This window comes from Ursus maritimus, unplaced genomic scaffold, assembly GCF_017311325.1.
Source record: "Ursus maritimus isolate PB19 unplaced genomic scaffold, ASM1731132v1 scaffold_22, whole genome shotgun sequence".
Classification (NCBI taxonomy): domain Eukaryota; kingdom Metazoa; phylum Chordata; class Mammalia; order Carnivora; family Ursidae; genus Ursus; species Ursus maritimus.
This window is the reverse complement of record NW_024424675.1, coordinates 38,170,352-38,190,335: the sequence shown is the minus strand read 5'-3', so window position 1 is coordinate 38,190,335 and position 19,984 is coordinate 38,170,352. Positions and strand designations below refer to the sequence as shown.

At 47.9% G+C, this 19,984-nt stretch overlaps 1 protein-coding gene across 2 annotated transcripts; it reads left to right on the top strand.

Annotated features, from left to right (window-relative positions):
* Positions 1-2,441: 2,441 nt before the first annotated feature.
* On the top strand, positions 2,442-19,984 carry SALL4 (spalt like transcription factor 4). Of its 2 annotated transcripts, none has more exons than XM_040638484.1 (4): positions 2,442-3,304; positions 13,463-14,473; positions 16,847-17,127; positions 19,336-19,984. In XM_040638484.1, exons 1-4 carry the CDS (start codon positions 3,175-3,177, stop codon positions 19,753-19,755), a joined length of 1,842 nt encoding a protein of 613 aa, XP_040494418.1. In that variant the 5' UTR covers positions 2,442-3,174; the 3' UTR covers positions 19,756-19,984. The 2 variants fall into 2 exon arrangements, with proteins under 2 accessions (XP_040494418.1, XP_040494417.1); XM_040638483.1 differs by having other exon boundaries at positions 13,463-15,793.

Sequence of the window (19,984 nt, the reverse complement as noted above, 5' to 3'; positions counted from 1 at the left end):
TGCTGTGAAAAACAAGCAATAAACGGACATTCAATTAAATCTATCATCATAAATTTCAAACCATGCTATCAAAGGAAAGAATTGGCTTCTGGCAGACTAAGAGGTGAGACCCGATTTGGATGAGTAAAGGGGGGTGTTAGGCAGGGAAATCTGAACTGGAGACTGGAAACTTAGTAGGGAAGGGCCGGGTGTCACAGAGGTGGGATTTTTGGGGAAAGGGGTAGAAGCTCTGAGAGCCAGGGGGACCTATGCCCTTTCACTGAAAAGTGATGGAGTTCATACATGGAGCGTGCGTCTGTTAGGACCTGCAAGGTGCTGACAGGAGCTCCAAGCTTGTTTTCCCATCGTGAAACAGGAATAAAAAAAGGATTTTAATGAGGATGAAATAGGATTATGTATCCCAAATGTCCTCATTGACAGTAAAGCCTCAGTTTTCATAGACTGCCTGAAAGGTAGAGCAAGAAATTAATTTCCCAACGATTTCTGCCTGGGGCAAACAGTGAGAATGATTGGATTATATAAACCCAGTCACCTAACAGAAGGCATTAAAAAGCTTAATATTATCTTTTACTTTGATCTTTTTTTTTTTTCTTTCTGGTTCCACCGGGTCTTTTGATTGTTCAAGGAATATTAAATAATTTTTAAAAAATGCCTTTGATTAGGGACTTGCCTGTAGCCCTCTATTCTCCATTCTCTTGCTCGGGTCTTCACCCCCTGCTCCTGGCTGCTCGCTGGAGGTAAGTTCAAAACGTGGATGACAGCTTTCTTCCCTTGACACGATGTTCATGGAAGGTTTCCGCTGGAGGAGAACTTCTCCTTGATTTTACCAGTAGAATTTACTTCTACAGAGCCTGGATTTTCCAGGACTGGCTTAATGTAGCCTATGTTTTCTTTTACCCCAATTCTTTCTTGTTCTTGTTTTCTTGTCTATATTCAGCCTCAGCTGAATGACAGGTTTGGGGATACGATAAGAAGAAATTTGGAGCCGGGTTTAAGGGATCGACCACCAACTCAGACACTTCCTAATTAAGTCACTTCACATCTCTGAGCCTCAGTTTCCCTGGGAAGATAAAACAAGGGAGTGTGCATTTAATGAGTCTGTGGCACAGAACAGGGGCTCAAATAATCATCATCATCATCACTTGGAGAGGCAAGTGGCAGTTTTCTGACCTTGTTCTAAGTAGAAATGATGAAACTATCAACTAAAATAAATATAAGAAACTGTATCTTTAATGAGGTCTTCCTTAAACCACTGAGATGTCTTGAGCTGTAAACATACTGTACATTCATTCATTTAGATTTGTCAATTACATCTCCTGCCCCAGCCATGTTCAACAGGAAAGGTGTTGGGAATATAAGTAAATTAGTCAGCCAGGCAGGTGTTAATTGGCTTTTTTACTCAGTATGAGAATTCTAAACAGCTTCCATGTATTATTAAACCAAATCCTTACCTTCCCAACTTTGGCCACTGACTGTAATTCTATTTTTTTTTTTTTTTTTTTTTTTTTTTTTTTTTTTTGCTTTAGGAGACTTACAGAAAACAATGCAAAGCATTTTCAAACACAGACCCAAAATTGGAGTTTAACCTTCTTTCAGTAAACTTTTACTGATGGCCATGAGTATCAAAAAGATCATCAAGCTGATTTATTTTCTGCCTTGGGACGTCCAAACATCCAGGTGAGTGTATTTATGAGCCCAGCATTCTATTTCGCTTGCATTTCTGATGAGCTTACAAGAAACTCTTACAAGCTGGGAACTTGATATATAACTAATCGAGAAAATGCAAGGCACAAATGTGGATGGCTTACAGTTCTCTTACAATGAAGTAAATGGCAAATAAGGACGCAGGCCCAGAGGCTTCATGGAAACACCAATCAAAGACTTAGAAGGCTGAAAATTTCATCATTTATTCGACATTTATCGAGCATTTACATTGTGCAAGGCAGTTAGTGCAATTAAATATAGAGATTTACTGGATCGATGTATAGGCATGTAATATTATACACACACAATTTTAGAAAATGCCAGGTATCCCCATGTCAGGATGATGCAATCACTTTGAACTATACTCCTTTTGCATAATGAAGCCCGTATTGCAAAAAATTCCAAAAATGATTAGTTTAGTGACACCCAGTTACTCTGACAGTACTCACTGCTGTTCCATGGGCGATGTCAGAGCATTGTCTCAGCAATAAAATATGATGTTATCAGACATTTATGGCTTGTGGGGGAAAAAATGCAATTGCTTGCCGTTTTGATATTATCTGACTATACTGGCCTTTAATCTGCCTTTTCTGTATTTAGCATCTAGTCATTTTAGAGTAAAAAGAGGCTTCCAAACCAAAAATCAACGTGGCATTGTAACAACAAACCAATCCTTGTGAATATGAACCCTGGGGCTATAATTTAGCATTTAAAGGAAATAAATCATGGTGAGAGGATATTCTAAAATTTTGGAAATTCCAAGGCCACTTTAAGAGTTGAGATGAATTGGGAAGGTTGAATAAACCACCATTTTCACAATTCTTCAGGCACCTCGAAATTCCATTTAAACATTTCAATCAAAAATAAGATGGAAGGAGACATGTGTCACATCTCAGTTTTTTTGTTTGTGGGGTTTTTGGATAGATGTAAAAATTGAGTCAAACTATTCCACTGAAAAGACCTTCCAACCCCGGCTTGCGCGGATATCAACTTTACAAAAGTAATTTTTGGAGCACACCACCAAATAGGTTCGTTCCAAAACTCTTATGGACGATCCTAGTTTTTAATAAGCACACAATTATTTTTATTCTTCTCTCCAAGGACTCGGATAGCTGGAGCGAGGATGGGTCCCCCTCTGATTTCGTGCACGATCCAGCCAATCTGAGCCCGGATGCTAATTAGTTGCGCTCCCCCGATGAACACGCCTTTGTCGCATGTAGGGCCGGACTACAAAGCCCAGAATGCCTCGCCCCTCCCTGATCAATGAGGGCTTATTTAAATGATCTCTGAGGTCTTGGACCCAGGCCAATCAGCTGTCAGGGCTCATGATAAATCGCAATGCATTATTGATAATAATAATTACTGGGACATGCGCGTTCCGGCCGAAGGGGGGTAAATTTCCTAACTCCAGGAATTTGTGGCGGAGTGGGCAAATAACCGCGGCTCTCCAGGCGGCCCGATGCTCGCACCATGTCGAGGCGCAAGCAGGCGAAACCCCAGCACATCAACTCGGAGGAGGACCAGGGCGAGCAGCAGCCGCAGCAGCCGGCCCCGGAGTTTGCAGATGCGGCCCCAGCGGCGCCGGCGGCGGGGGAGCCGGGTGAGTGGGGCTGGGGGCGCGCGCCGGGGGCGGGCAGTTTCCCGGACGTTCGCTGGACCCTCGAAGGCGCGAGCTTCGGGGAGCTAGCGGCTTCTAGCACAGATTCTGGAACCAAGATCTGGGGGCTCAGTTCTAGAGAAGGCACCCTCGTTCCCCCCCACCCCCGCCCTTGTTAATTTTACACTTTTACCTCTTCCCTCTCTTGTGTAAGTTTCACCGCCAGGTCTCGCTCCTCTTGTTGTAAGATTGACCCCCCACCCTCTCTGTGTCCCTCATTCCTGAAAGGTTCCCTTCTCGTCCCTTGCCCTTCTCTTAATTGGTTCCACTCCCCTCGCTAGTAATCTCCCCCCCCCACTTGTAACTTAGGTTCCCCTCCTCCCTCCCTGGCGCCGCTTTTAAAAGAAAGACCCCGGGGGTCCCCACCTTTTCCCTCACCCCTTGGGGCTTTTCTAGGAGGCCGGAGAAGGGGCGCACCCCTGGAAGACCCCCGGGGGGGAGGGCGATCTGTTGCACGCGCCCCTCCCGGGCCAAGCGGGGGGAGGGGGCGCGACCTCTCCCCACCTCCGGGAGCTGGGGTGCGGGCCACCCGCTCTGAGGGGATTGGAGGGCCCGAAGAGGTGGGGGAGAAGGGCACAGTATTTCCCTTTTCAAAAATTTCTTTAGGGTTTTGGCTTTTTCTCCCCGGGCTTTGCCGCCTGCCGATCTTCGCCCTAACCTTTCGGGGCCTGACCTCCAGCCATCTTTGATTTCCGACTTCCTAAAAATAACCGCGGCAAGCCGGAGGGGTGCAGGCCCCCAGGGGCCGGGGTCGCGGGCGCGCGGTAATCCCTTTGGGGTACACTGGCCTGGAATTTTGCGGGGCTTTCCTGGGGCGCCCGGCTTTCCAGAAGCGCGCCCCGGGGCCAGAGGGGAGAGGTCGGGCCAGGGCTGGGCGGTCGCGGCCGGGGCGAGCTCCCGGGGCTGACCCGCCCCCACGCTTCCGCGGCGCGCGGCTCCGGGGTCGGAAGGCGTTCGGGACCCCAGCCCAGCCGGGAGCGGTGGGGCAAACTCCCCTCCTCCGAGTCACTTCACCGAGGAGGTTGTAGGAGCGAGTCGATTTCCCACTATCTCCCCTCCGTCCTGGCCCGCCAAATTGTCGCCTGATAAGTTTTTAGCTACGCGTGGGGGGAGGGGGCGTTGTTAACCTCCTCTTGGGCCTTGTGGGTTGTTTCCCCTCTTCTCTCCGCCTGCTTTCTAATTTCTCAGCCGCTGATGGGGGTGTGCACTGCAATCCCAGACGCTCTAAGTCACAACTCCGACGGGAAGGCTGCGCTCCTTCTTGGCTATCTCCCCCCTTTTTCGGGGAGGGAATGTAGTATGTTTCCCAAATTTATAATAGGTTAATGTAAATCCCTATTTTTTTTCTCCCCGCAAGTAACATTTTTTCCAGGGCAAATTAGATCGGCTTCACGAGGGGCGGCTGTGCGTTTTCGGGGCGTCTGATGGTCAGGGCTGCGGGCACCCGAGGTCTCAGGAGGATGGACTCTCTTTGTGCCTCGGGTGGGGGGGCAGTGGGGGGAGAGCATGGAGAGGCTTCGTCGCCTGGCCCACCTGGAACAAAAGGGTTAACCCTCCGCCCGCCCGCTTCCTCCCGAGAGGAGGGGCGAGCTTCGGGCTGTGACCCCTCCCCTGGTTCTTCTCTGACCTCCCCATTCTCCTACTCCCTTCATTTTTGGTGGGCGCACGCAAGTGGTGCTTTTGGTGGTGTTGGGCACCTTTGCGGGGAGCTTGTTACAGGGTGGCTTCTTAAGTTAATGCTGGTTGGAGTTTGCAATCTGTTAACCCGAGCTAGGCTTAGGATCTCAGGCCTGACTGTGCGCTCCCTCCACGATTTGGGAGGGGGGTGGTTCGCTATTGATCGTTGGGGTTAGAGCGGACCGCCGAGTTGCGCGCGGGCGCCCCCTGGAGGCCCAGCCTGGAGCCGCACACTTTGCTGAGAGGCGGGTCCCCTCACAGGTACCGGCTCACACCTGACGGGTGGGATGGGTTGGGGGGTGGGGATGGAAAGCGCCGGGCTGGGCCAAAGGATGGGCGCCCCTGGGGACTTAAGCTAGTGGCTTGAGCGCGCTCTGGCCGTACCTGGTATTCTTTGCCAAGTCTTTAGAATTCTTGAAAAGAATTCCTCGATGCTAGAATGTGTTCGCAGGGTTTCCAGTTGTCACCATGGGTCAGAAGGTAGTTTCCTCAAGCAGTACATTTTAATGGCTGCATTTTGCATTTAAGCAGCCTGTATGTATGTACCTATCTATATGTTACATATATGTAGCTATATAGAGATACATGGATCTATATAGATCTGTATAGATAGATCTGTATAGACCGATAGATACATAGATATGTATACTTTTTAAAAACTAAGGTTGGGCCAGTCCTATTTTGCAAAACCAGTTTGAGATCCACTTGTAAAGAATGCAGTTCTTGAGGAAGGAAAATGGAGTTTGGAGATCAATTAGCAGATCAAAACATCTGCAGGTGGGCGGTGGGCTCACGCTACATACGGGAAAATTAGCATTTTCTCAAAAGAGTTTCGAATGCCCTTTGTGCTAAACTGGATTACAACCATCAACGATTAAGATCCCCAAGTTTCAAACAACTGCCTAGCCCCAGTTTCTAAACTGAAATGACCTCCACTGGCTGTAATGATTTTGAGAAGAGGGCCCTTGGAAGTTCCTCTTTTAATTGCGGGAGAGAGGGAGAGCTCGTTGGTAGTTAGCTTGAATGTTGCAGGCCGACTTTCTGTGTTTCCATCGTAGTTTCCGATAGAGAAAGGGGCTCCAGTTTGCTTGGAGCCCCTTTTGTTCCGTTAAGAATACATTGCAGAAGTTGGTACTTGGTCATTTCAGCCTCCCCTCGCTTCCTCCTGGGTGGGGAGTTGGGGAGCCATCTTGGGAGGCAGGAGATGGGAGTTAGCACTTCCTCTTTCTAAATGAAGTTAGTGTTTTGGTAAGGTTCTAGAGATGTGCATTCCAATCTGGTTGTATGACTTTCAGCTGTGTAACCTTGAGACCTGCTCGATTTCTCTGAGCTTTTGGAGTTAAAGAGTCCTGTTCAGATCATTTCAACTACAGAAGACCCACTGTGTGCTGGGAATGTGATTAGTAATCAGTTTTGTTCAAAATATGAGTGTTTCCAATTTTATATCTTCCTGTGTCAAGACAGTTCTGAACTGATAGTTGAGATGATTCTGCAGTTTTTAACTCTCGCCCACTGAGTGCCAGACACGAGGCTGGGGACCTCAAGTACATTATCTTTAATTTTCATTTGTACTCATTTTATGAGTAAACAGTAGCTGCGGGTTGAAATGGGTTGCTCATGGTTGATTTTAGCCATGCTTCCAATCCAAGGAGCTGTTTATCATGGTCTGACTCTTCGTTGGTTATGAGATGGGATTTTCCATCAGTTCCTTTGAAGGAGCCCTGATGAGTGTTTAGCTGGTCGAGTTTGGCCATCTCTCCTCCCTTTTAATGTTTGAGATGTGCCTTTTCGGACTTTAGATTAAGGGGTCTTTGGGGAGGAGAGTTGGAAATAAAGCAGTGTTTGCTTTCATGCTCTGGGCCTTACTGCCCTGGAAAAATCATGGGGAAAGAGTTCAACAAGTTCCCTCTTTCATCAGCTCTTTACCTATTGTACTTTTGATTCTTTAAAGAAAGCATCTGAACCATTTTAAAAGACTAAATCCAGGCAAGCACTGCATCACCAGTTACCCCCATCCTTTTTTTCCCCCCAAATGAATTTCATGACTGTCAGTCTTGGGGGGTGGGGGGCTCTGTAGAAGGGGACAACAAAAGCCCCTGCCTGCATGGAGTTTACAAGTTTGCTTAAAAGATGAGCTCCAGTCGAGGGAAAATGGGACCTATCTCTTAATGTAAATAGCAGAACTCAGACACATTAACAGCTGTTAGAACTTTCTTTGATTCTTTTACTGTTTTTCCTTCTCAGCGGAGTCTCTGAATTTTGATCCAAGACTGTTGGTGAACAAGTTTTTAGCTCTTGATTAAGTAGAACTTAATTATAGCTTTAATTTGCTATCTATGAATTGAGTTAAAGCCTTGTTACTTAACTGTTTCTCGAATTGCTGAATTGAGATGTAAAATTAAACTGGTAAACGGGCACTTTCTTTCAAGTGGTTCAAAGGACATCTCTTTTCCTTTTGTTTTTTGGTAAGCAATTATCCTGTGGGTGGGGGAGGGTAGAAGATATTGTATACTTTAGATAATCTATTCTTTGTGGTTCTTTTTAATATAGAAATGGGGGAGGGGAAGATAAGCTTGAGTCATAATGCTTTTCTCAAGATTGTACGGGTCTTATTTTTTAAGCATTTTGGAGTCTCCTCCAAAATTGGCTTCTAGTAGATGAGCTTTTCTTCTATACAATAGTAAGAGTATTTTCTATCCATTTGGCAGTGATTGAATCTAAGACCCCTGCTGGGTTTACTGCATTCTTCCAACTTATTGGATAACTAGATGCTGAGAGATAACATTCCTAAAATTCGGAGTGGGGGTGGGGTGGAAAGATGGAAGAACTAGTTGCCGGGTAATCTCTCTGAACTTTGCTTTTTTCCTCTTGGGAAGGGTTAACTTAAGCGGAGCAGGCAATCGTTCATAACCCAGTCCTCTCACTCGCTGTTTGCCCATGGCGGTCTGGATGCAGAAGGTATGTTTTACTGCACATGCATTCAGAGCTGCTGCTGTTTTAAGACTCAAGTGGGATGTTGCTGGCTTTGCATCCAGGCTACAGAAGAGGCCAGCCTGTGTATACAGGGAAGGCAAGCTGGTATTCAGGTTGTAAATCACTCTTGGAAACTGTTAGATCCTTCTAGTGCAGGGGAGCTTAACCTTTTTTGTGCCATAGATTCCTTCTCCACAGAACATATTTAAATGCAAAAAATAAAATACACAGAAACACCAAGGAAATAAATTGCATTGAAATACAGTTATCAAAACCAAAAACATTTGTGATATAATAACATGCTTTATGAACGCATTAAATAAGATTAGCGTAGCTGGTAGGTAACCACCAGAATTTCCAGTAAGGCAGCAGCATTAGCAGCATATGAAAGGATCTGCTTTCTGTTGAAGGTTCTGCAAATACCACTGGGGTGTGTTTCCTACGTTTGTCATTGAAAGTCAAATATTAAATTTTAGTTCAGATTAGTGAAAATAAAGATCTCATTTTTTTCCTTATCTAATTTCATGGACTCCAGTTTAAGAATGCTGGTTTAGAACCTGCTTTCAATGAAGGAGTATTGTCTCCAAGGGGGGGGGGAGATGTGAACATTTTTTTAAAAAGATTTTTGGGTGGGTGTGAACATTTCTTGAGGGGAAGGAGACAGAAAACTTGATTTACAGTGGTTTGTGGCCTTCCGAAGGACCATAGTACATAAACAGATCTGCAGTATAATTGTGGTATTAAAATTTCATGGGGGGGGGAGGAAAAGAAAGCTTTAAAAGCCTCCATAAAAGGATGAAATGAAAAAAAGCGTGAGAAACTCTGCTCTAGAAGAAACCGTGATAAATGAGGCCGCTAAGTTTAGTGCCCTTCTGGATAGTGTTTAAGAGCGCAATTCCTGATCTTCTTTTTCCGGTTAGCAGTTTGTTACCCTGAGCCGCTTAATTATTTCTGAGCCTCAGTTTGCGCATCTGCAAATTGGGACCGAGGACGCTGGTTTGATTATGTGGCTGCGGAGATGCGTGGCTTACCGTGAGGGTCGTGGTGGTTCCCTACAGAGCGGGCTGGGCATTTTCGCGTGGGGCTTGATTGGAGATTTCCCGGAAGTTAGAATGGTCGGGTCCAAGGGTTTAAACATGCTAATGAAAAAGAAACCGTAGTACAAAAGTGGATACTTTTGAATTTTTCTCTTCCACCCTCCCAAGAGCTAGAGTGCAGCCATAGTTTCTCTTAACTTCAGACAGAAATGTTTCCACGTACATATTTAATATCTTTATCCACAAACGCAGATGGGACCACAGATACACATCCCATTCTCTTCCTCCTCTTGAAATAAATCCCGGGCGCTTGTCCTGTAAAGGAGCACAAATAACATAGATCTGCTTTATTTTTGTTGGCTACAAAGTAGTCCCTTTTTTTGGTGTACCCTGACTTATTTAACCAGAACCTCACTGCTTGACCACAGAGTGCATCTGTTTTTGTTTTTGCTGTTTGTTAATAGGAGAGATGTATCCTTCTATTTCATAAAGTAAACTCCTAACAAGGGTCAAAGGAGAATTGCACCAAGGCGATGTTGCCTGTGCCTGGAAGGAGCTGTATCTCTTTCTGTGCACCTGCCAACAGTGTGTATTTCCCTGCCAAGAGAAACTTGTTAAAAAGTTCTCGGTTTTAAAGTTCTTGACACATAATTGCCAGAATTGCTTTTCCAAAAAGAGTGCTATGTAACACCCCCTCCCACACCTCATTTCGAGTCTTAGGAAACTGTAGGGATAGATACTGTATTCTGGGAAGTGACCTATTTTTAACTTGATTCTTGAAATATGAGTGGGAACAGGAACTTACGTATTGAACACCTGGAAAGTAGCAAGGGTGCATTGTGTCCTACCTAACTTTTAAAGTAATTCTTGGGAGTCCCATAAAGATAGTAGTAGGGTGTGTCCTAGTCCCTTTCCCCTTCCTTGCCAACCTGACCCCTCAGGCTTTTCTGTCCTCCCTGGAATGTCTTTGAGAGGAAAGATAGTTGCAGTCTCAGCAGAAGAAACATACAATGGTAGAAAGCGTAGGAAGGAGGGAGGATCTGGGCGCTGCATGCCTGGGTTTGAATATTGGCCCTGCAGTTTATCAGATGTATTGCTTTGGGCAAACTGATGTCCTCTGTGCCTCAGTTTCCCCCTCTGAAATATTATAGCCCCTACCTCACAGAGTTGTTATAACCTATAAATTGTTTAGAATTACACCTGGTACATAGTAAGTGCTCAGAAGTTACCTGTGACTATTTTTTTTTTAAAGATTATTTATTTATTTATTTATTTGACAGAGATAGAGACAGCCAGCGAGAGAGGGAACACAAGCAGGGGGAGTGGGAGAGGAAGAAGCAGGCTCATAGCGGAGGAGCCCAATGTGGGGCTCGATCCCATAACGCCGGGATCACGCCCTGAGCCGAAGGCAGGCGCTTAACCGCTGTGCCACCCAGGCGCCCCTACCTGTGACTATTTTTAATTGTGTTGCTTTGGGCAAGTCACAGTACTTTAGTTCATTGTTCTCAGTAAATGGGACAGATCTTTCATAGATTGGGTGAGTATAGTATGGGGCGTGTAGAGGTCCCTAGTCTGAACTGCAGATACATTATCAGGGTCATCTTTTCACCACCGTCGGATCCCTAGCTCCCCCATCCTGTGCCCAGTAGGAGGTGGGAAGTATTGGTAGATAGGCATTCAGTGACCGTTGTTACAGTCTTGTTCGCAGCAACCCTGATTGCCCAGCTAACCATTTGGGCTATTACAGATAGAAACTGTAGACACACTCATGCATTCACTGAATACCTACAGCATGCACTTTGGCCAGATCCCATCTAGGATGGTGCCAGGCACATTAATACGCACTGGACACATTTGTTAAAAACTTCACTTAACCCAGGCATATCGAACCTACGATGTTGTCATGATTATGCATGTTTCGGGCAGATTCTCAGGGGTAAGGCTATCCTGTCCAACCTGTAGTTCTCAGGCAAGTGCTGGGGCAGCCCTCACCTGCTTTCCCTACACTGGCAGGCCAGACCTGTTTGTGGCTGTTGGCTCTTCTCTCTGGCCCACCCCCAGACCACACACACCTTGCAAAACTTAATAGTGCCCGGTCTGAAATTAATAAAGATGAGACCACCTTATGTAAATTTTAAAGAACCACTTTTTGAAACTGAAACTCAGAAATCTATAGATCCTCTCAAGAGAAATAAACTCTTTTTTAAGATCAACTCCTCCTCCATACTGTGGCGGTTTCCTCCGCCCCATGGTTTTAGGGGGTGTAATCACCCAAGACGGAGTTGAGAGGCAAAATATATTAGTTTGCTTTAAAAAGTAATAATTTCCTGGGGCGCCTGGGTGGCGCAGTCGTTGAGCGTCTGCCTTCAGCTCAGGGCGTGATCCCGGCGTTATGGGATCGAGCCCCACATCAGGCTCCTCCGCTATGAGCCTGCTTCTTCCTCTCCCACTCCCCCTGCTTGTGTTCCCTCTCTGGCTGGCTGGCTCTGACAAATAAGTAAATACAATCTTAAAAAAATTAAAAATAAAAAAATAAAATAATAATTTCCTGAAAAGTGAGATGGATCCTTCTTGGCCTTTCTCTCATGCATCTCAAACAGGTTTTAAGCAAAAGTGGTCACATTTTACATACTGTTCTGCAGCCTATTTCTTTCACCTAATTTCTGTTTCCATGTCAGAGCATACAGAAGTTATGCCATTTTCGCTGTATGGGTGAATCAGAATTTATTGCTATACACATTTCTGTGGAGAAAAAAAAATACCCCTTACCTGGGTCTCTGTATAGTTGTGCAGTTACCTGTGTGGTTGAGATCCATATGCCTAGAGTTGCTGGCTCTGAGGTATACCTCTGACTCAGTGGGGGAGTGTACGTACAATCAGATAGCCAGGAAATGAAAAGTAACTTAGGGAGACTCTTCACCCAACTTCTTGTGCTCAGGACCCAGGTGTCCAGATAAAGCCACAGCCCCAAGATGGGCATTTGAATATGCAGGCTAGCATTAACCCTGAAGGGAATAAGACCCAGTTACAAAAGATACCCACAGAGCAATCCTTTTTGGGAACGTAACTGCCCGGAATAGGAAGATATTTGGTTTTGTATATTTCATTTCCCATAAATGACAGTAATAGAAGTTGCAGGTAGAGGGAGAAGAATGAAACCATGGTTCCCATCCCCTCTTTCCATTCCTTGGGTTTCTCTCTTTACATAATGGCTTATTTAACCCATTTAGTGTCCTGACTGTTAAGACATTTCTCTAGTTTTTCATGATTTGTAAGATCATCAGTCTTTTTTTCTATAGTCACGGCCTTTCTTGAACATGAAATCTTTTCTTTTGTCAGTGTGTCATATGAAAATATTTCTAGGAGTATCCGCTTGGCCTTGCTGTGTAAATGGACCCAGTGTGCTGTTCTCCATATTTTCGGTGAATTTGGTACTGCTCTTGTAGTTGTTGGCACCTTGAAACCGGGAAGGTACACTTGTTACACTGAAAGAGTGATTTTTTTTTTTTTAAGATTTTATTTGTCAGAGCGCGCGAGCACAAGAAGGGGGAGCAGCAGGCAGAGGGAGAAGCAGCCTCTTTGCTGAGCAAGGAGCCTGATGTGGGACTCGATGGGATCATGACCTGAGCCGAAGGCAGATGCTTGGCTGGAGCCACCCAGGCGTCCCTGAAAGATTGATTTAATGCAGTTTTGCTTTCAGTGGCCCCAAGGTGGGGATGAGCAGCCATATTTGAGCAGGTATCCAATGTCATTTATAGTCACGGTGTCAGACCCATTTGCCTTTGCAAGCTTGTTCTGAGTGGGGTGCAGAGCTCCAAGGGAATTATTTTAATAATAAATTGTGTGAATTTCCTAGGGTTTCCATGACAAATTGGATGGCTTAAAACAACAGAGATTTAGTCTAATGGTTCTGGAGGCCAGACATCTGAAATGGAGGTGTTGGGGGGGGATGGTTCCTTCTGGAGACTTTGAGGAAGAAAGTGTTCCAAGCCTCCTTTCTATCTTCTGTTGGCTTCCAGTAGTCCTTGTTTAACAGACACGTAATTCCTTCCTAGGGCCTTGCTCGTTCCATCTCTCCTTTCCCTTCTTTTTAAGAACAACAGGCATTGGGTTAGGGACCCTCTCAGTTAGATGTGGGAAGACCCTGTCCCAAGTAAGTTCACATGCACAGGTGCTGGGTATAAGGACTTGGACATCTTTGGGGCGGGGGTGGGGGGACACAATTCAACCCACTACACCAGTGGTTGGTTCATTCAGACCTCTGGCCAGTGGATGCCTAGTTCCCTTCTACAGTCTTCTGCCTGTTCGGACACAGGTCACGAAGGCGTCTGTATTGCGCGTTGTGGTTCTTCCCTGGAAGTGGCCCCACATCCCTTTCTGGGCACAGTTCTTAGCTCGTGTTCTCTTGTCCCAGGTGCTCCAATGAACCACCCAGGGAATGGCAGCGAAGCCAGCAGGGATGGACTGACAGCAAAGAGGACGCGTCGGGAGGAGACGCACATCTGTGAGAAATGCTGTGCCGAGTTCTTCAGCTTCTCTGAGTTCGTAGAACACAAGAAAAATTGCACTAAAAATCCCCCTGTGCTCATCATGAACGACAGCGAGGGGCCAGTGCCTTCCGAAGACTTCTCCGGGGCTGCGCTGAGTCCCAGCAGTAAGGAGGGGGGCCCCCGGGAGGATGGCGGCGGCTCGGGGGACGCGAAGGAGAAGCTGGGGGCCGAGTCGGTCGTGTACTTGAAGACCGAGACCGCCCTGCCGTCCGCGTCCCAGGACATAAGCTACGTACCCAAAGGCAAAGTGGCCAACACTAACGTCACGCTTCAGGCGCTGCGGGGCACCAAGGTGGCGGTGAATCAGCGGGGCGCCGAGGCCCCCCCGGGCCCCCTGCCGGGCGCCAGCAGCATCCCGTGGGTCCTGGAGCAGATCCTGTGCTTACAGCAGCAGCAGCTGCAGCAGATCCAGCTCACCGAGCAGATCCGCGTCCAGGTGAACATGTGGGCCTCGCACGCCCTGCACTCGGGCGCCGCGGGGGCCGACGCGCTCAAGACCCTGGGCGGCCACGTGTCCCAGCAGGTGTCGGCGGCCGTGGCCCTGCTCAGCCAGAAGGCCGGCAGCCAGGGCCTGGCTCTGGACGCCTTGAAACAGGCCAAGCTACCTCACGCGAACGTCCCTTCCGCCCCCAGCGGCGCCGTGTCCCCGGGGCTGGCGCCCTTCGCCCTGAAGCCGGACGGGACGAGGGTGCTGCCGAACGTCATGTCCCGCCTTCCCGGGACTTTGCTACCTCAGGCCCCGGGCTCTGTGCTCTTCCAGAGCCCTTTCTCCACGGTGGCGTTAGACCCGTCCAAGAAAGGGAAGGGGAAGCCCCCGAACGTGTCCCCGGTGGAGGTCAAAGCCAAAGACGAGGCCGTCCTCTGCAAGCACAAGTGTAAGTACTGTAGCAAGGTTTTTGGGACTGATAGCTCCTTGCAGATCCACCTCCGCTCCCACACCGGAGAGAGACCCTTCGTGTGCTCTGTCTGTGGCCACCGGTTCACCACCAAGGGCAACCTCAAGGTGCACTTTCATCGACACCCCCAGGTGAAGGCGAACCCCCAGCTCTTTGCCGAGTTCCACGACAGAATGGCGGCAGGCAATGGCATTCCCTATGCACTCTCTGTACCTGTCCCCGTAGATGAATCGAGTCTCTCTCTAGACAGCAAACCTGTCCTTGTGACAGGGACCCCCACCGTAGGGCTACCTCAGAATCTCTCTTCAGGGACTAACCCCAAGGACCTCATGGGCGGCCCACTGCCCAACGACCTACAGCCCGGGCCTTCTCCAGACAGTGAGGATGGATCCCTACTATCTGGGGTGGGGCCAAACCACAGTTCCCCAAGGGTTGGTGGCTTCCAAGGGAGCGGGACACCGGAGCCGGGGTCGGAGACCCTGAAATTGCAGCAGCTGGTGGAGAACATCGACAAGGCCACCACCGACCCCAACGAATGTCTCATTTGCCACCGGGTCTTAAGCTGCCAGAGCTCCCTCAAAATGCATTACCGCACCCACACCGGGGAGAGACCGTTCCAGTGTAAGATCTGTGGTCGAGCCTTCTCCACCAAGGGCAACCTGAAGACGCACCTCGGGGTCCACCGGACCAACACGTCTGTAAAGACGCAGCATTCGTGCCCCATCTGCCAGAAGAAGTTCACCAACGCGGTCCTGCTGCAGCAGCACATCCGGATGCACATGGGGGGCCAGATCCCCAACACGCCCCTGCCCGAGAATCCCTGTGACTTTACGGGTCCCGAGTCCATGATAGTCAGTGAGAATGGCAGCGCCGGTGCCATCGGTCACGATGATGTTATCGAAAGCATCGATGTTGACGAGGTCGGCCCCCAGGATGCCCCCAGTGGCTCCTTGAAGGTCCCCGTGCCTCTTCCCAGCGTCCACTCGGCATCACCCACTCTCGGGTTCGCCGTGACGGCTTCCCTCGATGCCCCGGGGAAGGTGGGTCCTGCTCCTCTTGTCCTGCAGCGGCAGAACAGCAGAGAAAACGGTTCAGTGGAGAGCGATGGCTTGACCAACGACTCGTCGTCCTCAGTGATGGGAGACCAGGAGTACCAGAGCCGAAGTCCAGACGTCCTGGAGACTGCGTCCTTCCAGGCACTGTCCCCAGCCAATAGCCAGGCAGAAAGCATCAAGTCCCGATCTCCTGATGCTGGTGGCAAAGCAGACAGCTCCGAGAACAGCCGCACTGAGATGGAAGGTGATAGAGCTTTGGATTTAACTTAGGTCCATTTTGGGCACGAGGTCATCCAAAAGGAACCTGGGTTGAACTTGGCAAATGGACAGTGTGATGTATGCAAAGCAGCTTCTTTGTAGGGCAGTTAGCCGCTCTCTACTTCTGGGTAGAGGGGCACGATAACTACCTCTGTCCTAGCGCCAATGTCCTTTCATTTGTGGTGGTTACTGCAGGCGGGGTATGGACAGTGCACTCGTCGGTTTTTAACTCTGTGGTTGAGCCCCAGGGAGACACTGGGTAATCTTCAGGAAATGATCCACTGGGAGAATGTTTGAGAAAGTAGGCACTGCTTTTTGGGCACTGAGATAAGCCACAGTCCTTTGATTCTGAGGCCCCACGCCCTAATGTAAGGTTCCTAGATGAATAGCTCTTGGTGGGAGGGGGGCGTGAGGAGGAGAATCTAACCCATTTTAAATGCACGTAATAAATTTGTGGGGTTCCTGTTGATGTTGTTCATGGTGAAATGGGGAACAGCTGCATCATAGAATGAAATAAAGTTGCTGTCCGGGCATACTTTCTTTCTTTTCTTTTTTTTCTTTTTTTTTTTTGGTGGATAGCAAAGCAAGATTTGAGTGATAGCACAAAGCTCCCAAGGAGGGAGGGGACCCAAGAGGGTTGACCTCCGGGCATAAAAGAGAACTTTTTCAAAATTGTTTTAAGGTATTTATTTTTAAGTAAACTCAACACCCAACATGGGGCTCGAAATCAAGAGTCACGGGACTCTACTAATCAAGCCAGCCAGGCTCTCCTTAAAGATAACTTTTTATGCAGGAACTTGAATTTCAGAGTTCTGCATTTTGCCCATACCTTAAAGCTAAAATGGTGACTTTTCTGAATGAGTTGTTACTCCCTGGGCAGGTCAGCGTGCTCCAGAGGAAGACTGCCTCCGAGGTACACATTGCCCAAAAGCTGTTTCCAGGCTCTCGGTGGGCAGTTGTCATCAAAGCTCTTTTGTGGTTTGAGAAGAAATGAGTATGGGATGATAAAGGTTTGGGGTTTCTTTTCTCTGGATACCAGGTCGTAGCAGTCTGCCATCAACGTTTATCCGAGCCCAGCCAACCTATGTCAAAGTTGAAGTCCCTGGTGCATTTGGTGGACCCGCGACCATGTCCCCAGGCATGACACCTTTGCTAGCGGCCCAGCCACGCCGACAGGCCAAACAGCACGGCTGCACACGGTGCGGGAAGAACTTCTCCTCGGCGAGCGCTCTGCAGATCCACGAGCGGACCCACACAGGGGAGAAGCCCTTCGTGTGTAACATATGTGGGCGAGCGTTCACCACCAAAGGCAACTTGAAGGTGAGGTTTTTCAGGCTCTCAGCGGGGGTGGGGTAGGTGGTGAGCACCGGGTCTTTCTGGTGTTCATCCATCCCTGATGAACTCTTCCATTAAGACCAGTGGGATACCGTGTAGTCGTATCTCAGCTGGCTCTTGAAATAGACATCAGAAAATACGTTCTCTCACATCACGGTGTCTCTGAAATTGGGATACTTCTTGCCGTCAGTGTCTGAAATGGGTCATTTTTTCCCCCTAATCTTAGTGGCACATGGGATAATACTAATGATGTATTTTGCAGATGATGCTGTCTAGGAACGGACACATGGTCTTTTGGATGTTTCTGAGTATCAGATATGTTACATGTAGGGTAGGTTTCCCCCTCCGAGACTGGGGCAGACCAGGACCTCTCTCAACAGACGGGAGATCAGCCTGGAAACAGGTGTTGAATGGCACGTGGTGTCACATGGTGGTGACCAGTCATTTATGGATGCGTGTACGCTTCCAGACTTGATGATCACCCGGTGTGTTGGTTTCTGTTTTTCTAGTTTGCTAGGTTGAAGTAAGTACCATGAGTTAAACATACATAGGATAACAGTACCTGTGGAGTTAAAGGAAAGTCTCCAGGTTATTGGCTGTGCTTTTAAAACCGAGTGGCTGGGTGCTTCCAGAGAATGGCCTATAATATAACTGTTGTTAGATGCCACCTAAGATTTTACGGAGGAGATGGGGAGGAGACTCACCCACGTAAGGACTGAATGTGGCCTGTATAAGAACAAAGGATGGGATTTGGGGACCCGGGTTTTCCCTCTGGCCCTGCTTGGTGGTTTCCACGAGATGTTCTCTGGATCTCTTTTCTACCTCTCTCCCACGAGTAGACTAATTCTTTGTGGCTCAAATAAAGGTTAAAACAACTTCTTTTAGTCTTACATATAGTCTTAAAGACCTATAAGACTGTATATCATTTAAAAAATTAAACATACATAGTATGAAAACAAGCTCTATTTTTTAAATTTTTTAGTTGGCAAAAATGTCAGGGAAGGAGCACAAAATAACTTAATCTCTAATACCGACCTCTGGTTAGTTCACAAGCCCTGGGATCAGCCCAGGGAAGGACTAGAGCTCCTTTTGCTACACAAATGGCTTTGGGCAAATGGCTCCTCGTGCCTCAGTTTCCCAGGCATGGGGATAATGGTAGTGACAACTTCAGAATTGTCCTGGACATTAAATGAATTATATTAGAAAAGGGTTCAGATTATGCTTGGAACATCTTAACAGCTTAGAGCTATGAAGAAGTCACTTCTGAGCCCACTGGCAGGATAGCTACTAACTGCTGAGGATATCGGTGCTTTGAAATGAGGTGACCTGAGAAAGTAGTGCCCACCACATTCTTTGAAAGGGATTTAGACACTCAACAGCTGGATCAGAACAGTAATTAGAAAGGGGGCCAAGTGGAAGGAGCAGTAGATGGTAGGGTTTCTGTCATCAGAAGAGGTCTTGCCTTGCCCACCACCCTGGAATATTAGCGCTCATTCCCCACGGTGGCCTTCCATCAGCGCCCCAGCATGGCTGGCTGGTTCTCTGTGATGACGATCACGGATGACTGTCACTGACGTCGCATGTGTGTGGCAGATCGGCTCCCATCAGGACAGCGTCTGGTTTGTTCAAAAGTTCATTTCTTCAACTCAGATTTTTGTTCAGGTACTTGGAGACCACGTGCCGTGAGACTTCATAGACCCTTTCGCACCTGGCCCTGTATCCCCCAGTGGCAGGATTTTGCAAAACTCGAATGTGAATAAATAACACAACCGGGATATTGACATGGATGTAACCTACTGGTCTTACAGATTTTCCCATTTTATTTGTACTCGTGTGTGTATATGTGTTAAGTTCTGCACAGTGTTATTTCCTGTGTGGGTTTGGTCTTCACAAGATTTAACCCCAGCGCTGGAGAGAATGCCTGGTACGTAGTGAGTGTCCCTGTACTCGCTTACACGAACAGATGGGATGGGGACAGAATTGGAGCAAACGTGGAACAAATGTCCTTGCCTTGTTGTCTTTACTTGCCTCTAGGCAGGAATTCCCGCCCCCCCCCCCCCCCCCCCACACACAAGAGAACAGATACCTGGATTTTGAAAATGTTCAAACCCATATGTAGACGGACTAGCTTGCCAGCCCGCACGCTATCAAGTCTCTGTTTAGGTGGAAACCTTTCTGTCCCTCTTCCCATAGGTCCACTATATGACGCATGGGGCCAACAACAGCTCGGCGCGCCGTGGGAGGAAGCTGGCCATCGAGAACACCATGGCTCTGTTAGGTACTGATGGGAAGAGAGTCCCTGAGATGTTTCCCAAAGAAATCCTGGCCCCTTCAGTGAACGTGGACCCTGTCGTGTGGAACCATTACACCACCATGCTCAACGGCGGTCTGGCCATGAAGACCAATGAAATCTCTGTGATCCAGAGCGGCGGTATTCCTACCCTCCCGGTTTCGCTGGGGGCCAGCTCCATTGTGAACAACACCACCGTGTCCAAGATGGATGGCTCCCAGTCCGCCATCAGTACTGAAGTGGAAAAACCAGGTGCTGCTGACAGTGTCCCCAAACACCAGTTCCCTCACTTCCTCGAGGAAAACAAGATTGCGGTCAGCTAAGCTCTAGGAGAACCCTTATTGAAGGAGAAATGCAGGCAGGATGACCTCCCGGAGTCCTTTTTTTTTTTTTTTTTCCTTTTTAAAAGAACCCATCTCCTCCTGTTTGTGTTCTTACTGATGTGCAAATGATGTTTACAGTTGGGACCACAACCTCAGGCAAGTCCTACAATCAGATGTTGTTATGCTGCTTTGCAAAAAAAAAAAAAAAAAAAAAATTAGAAAAAAGAAA

Coding starts and splice junctions, on each gene's coding strand:
- SALL4 (XM_040638483.1), top strand. CDS start 3,175: ATGTCGAGGCGCAAGCAGGCGAAACCCCAGCACATCAACTCGGAGGAG. Junction 3,305..13,462: donor GCCGGCGGCGGGGGAGCCGG/GTGAGTGGGGCT, acceptor CTCTTGTCCCAG/GTGCTCCAATGAACCACCCA. Junction 17,128..19,335: donor CCACCAAAGGCAACTTGAAG/GTGAGGTTTTTC, acceptor CTCTTCCCATAG/GTCCACTATATGACGCATGG.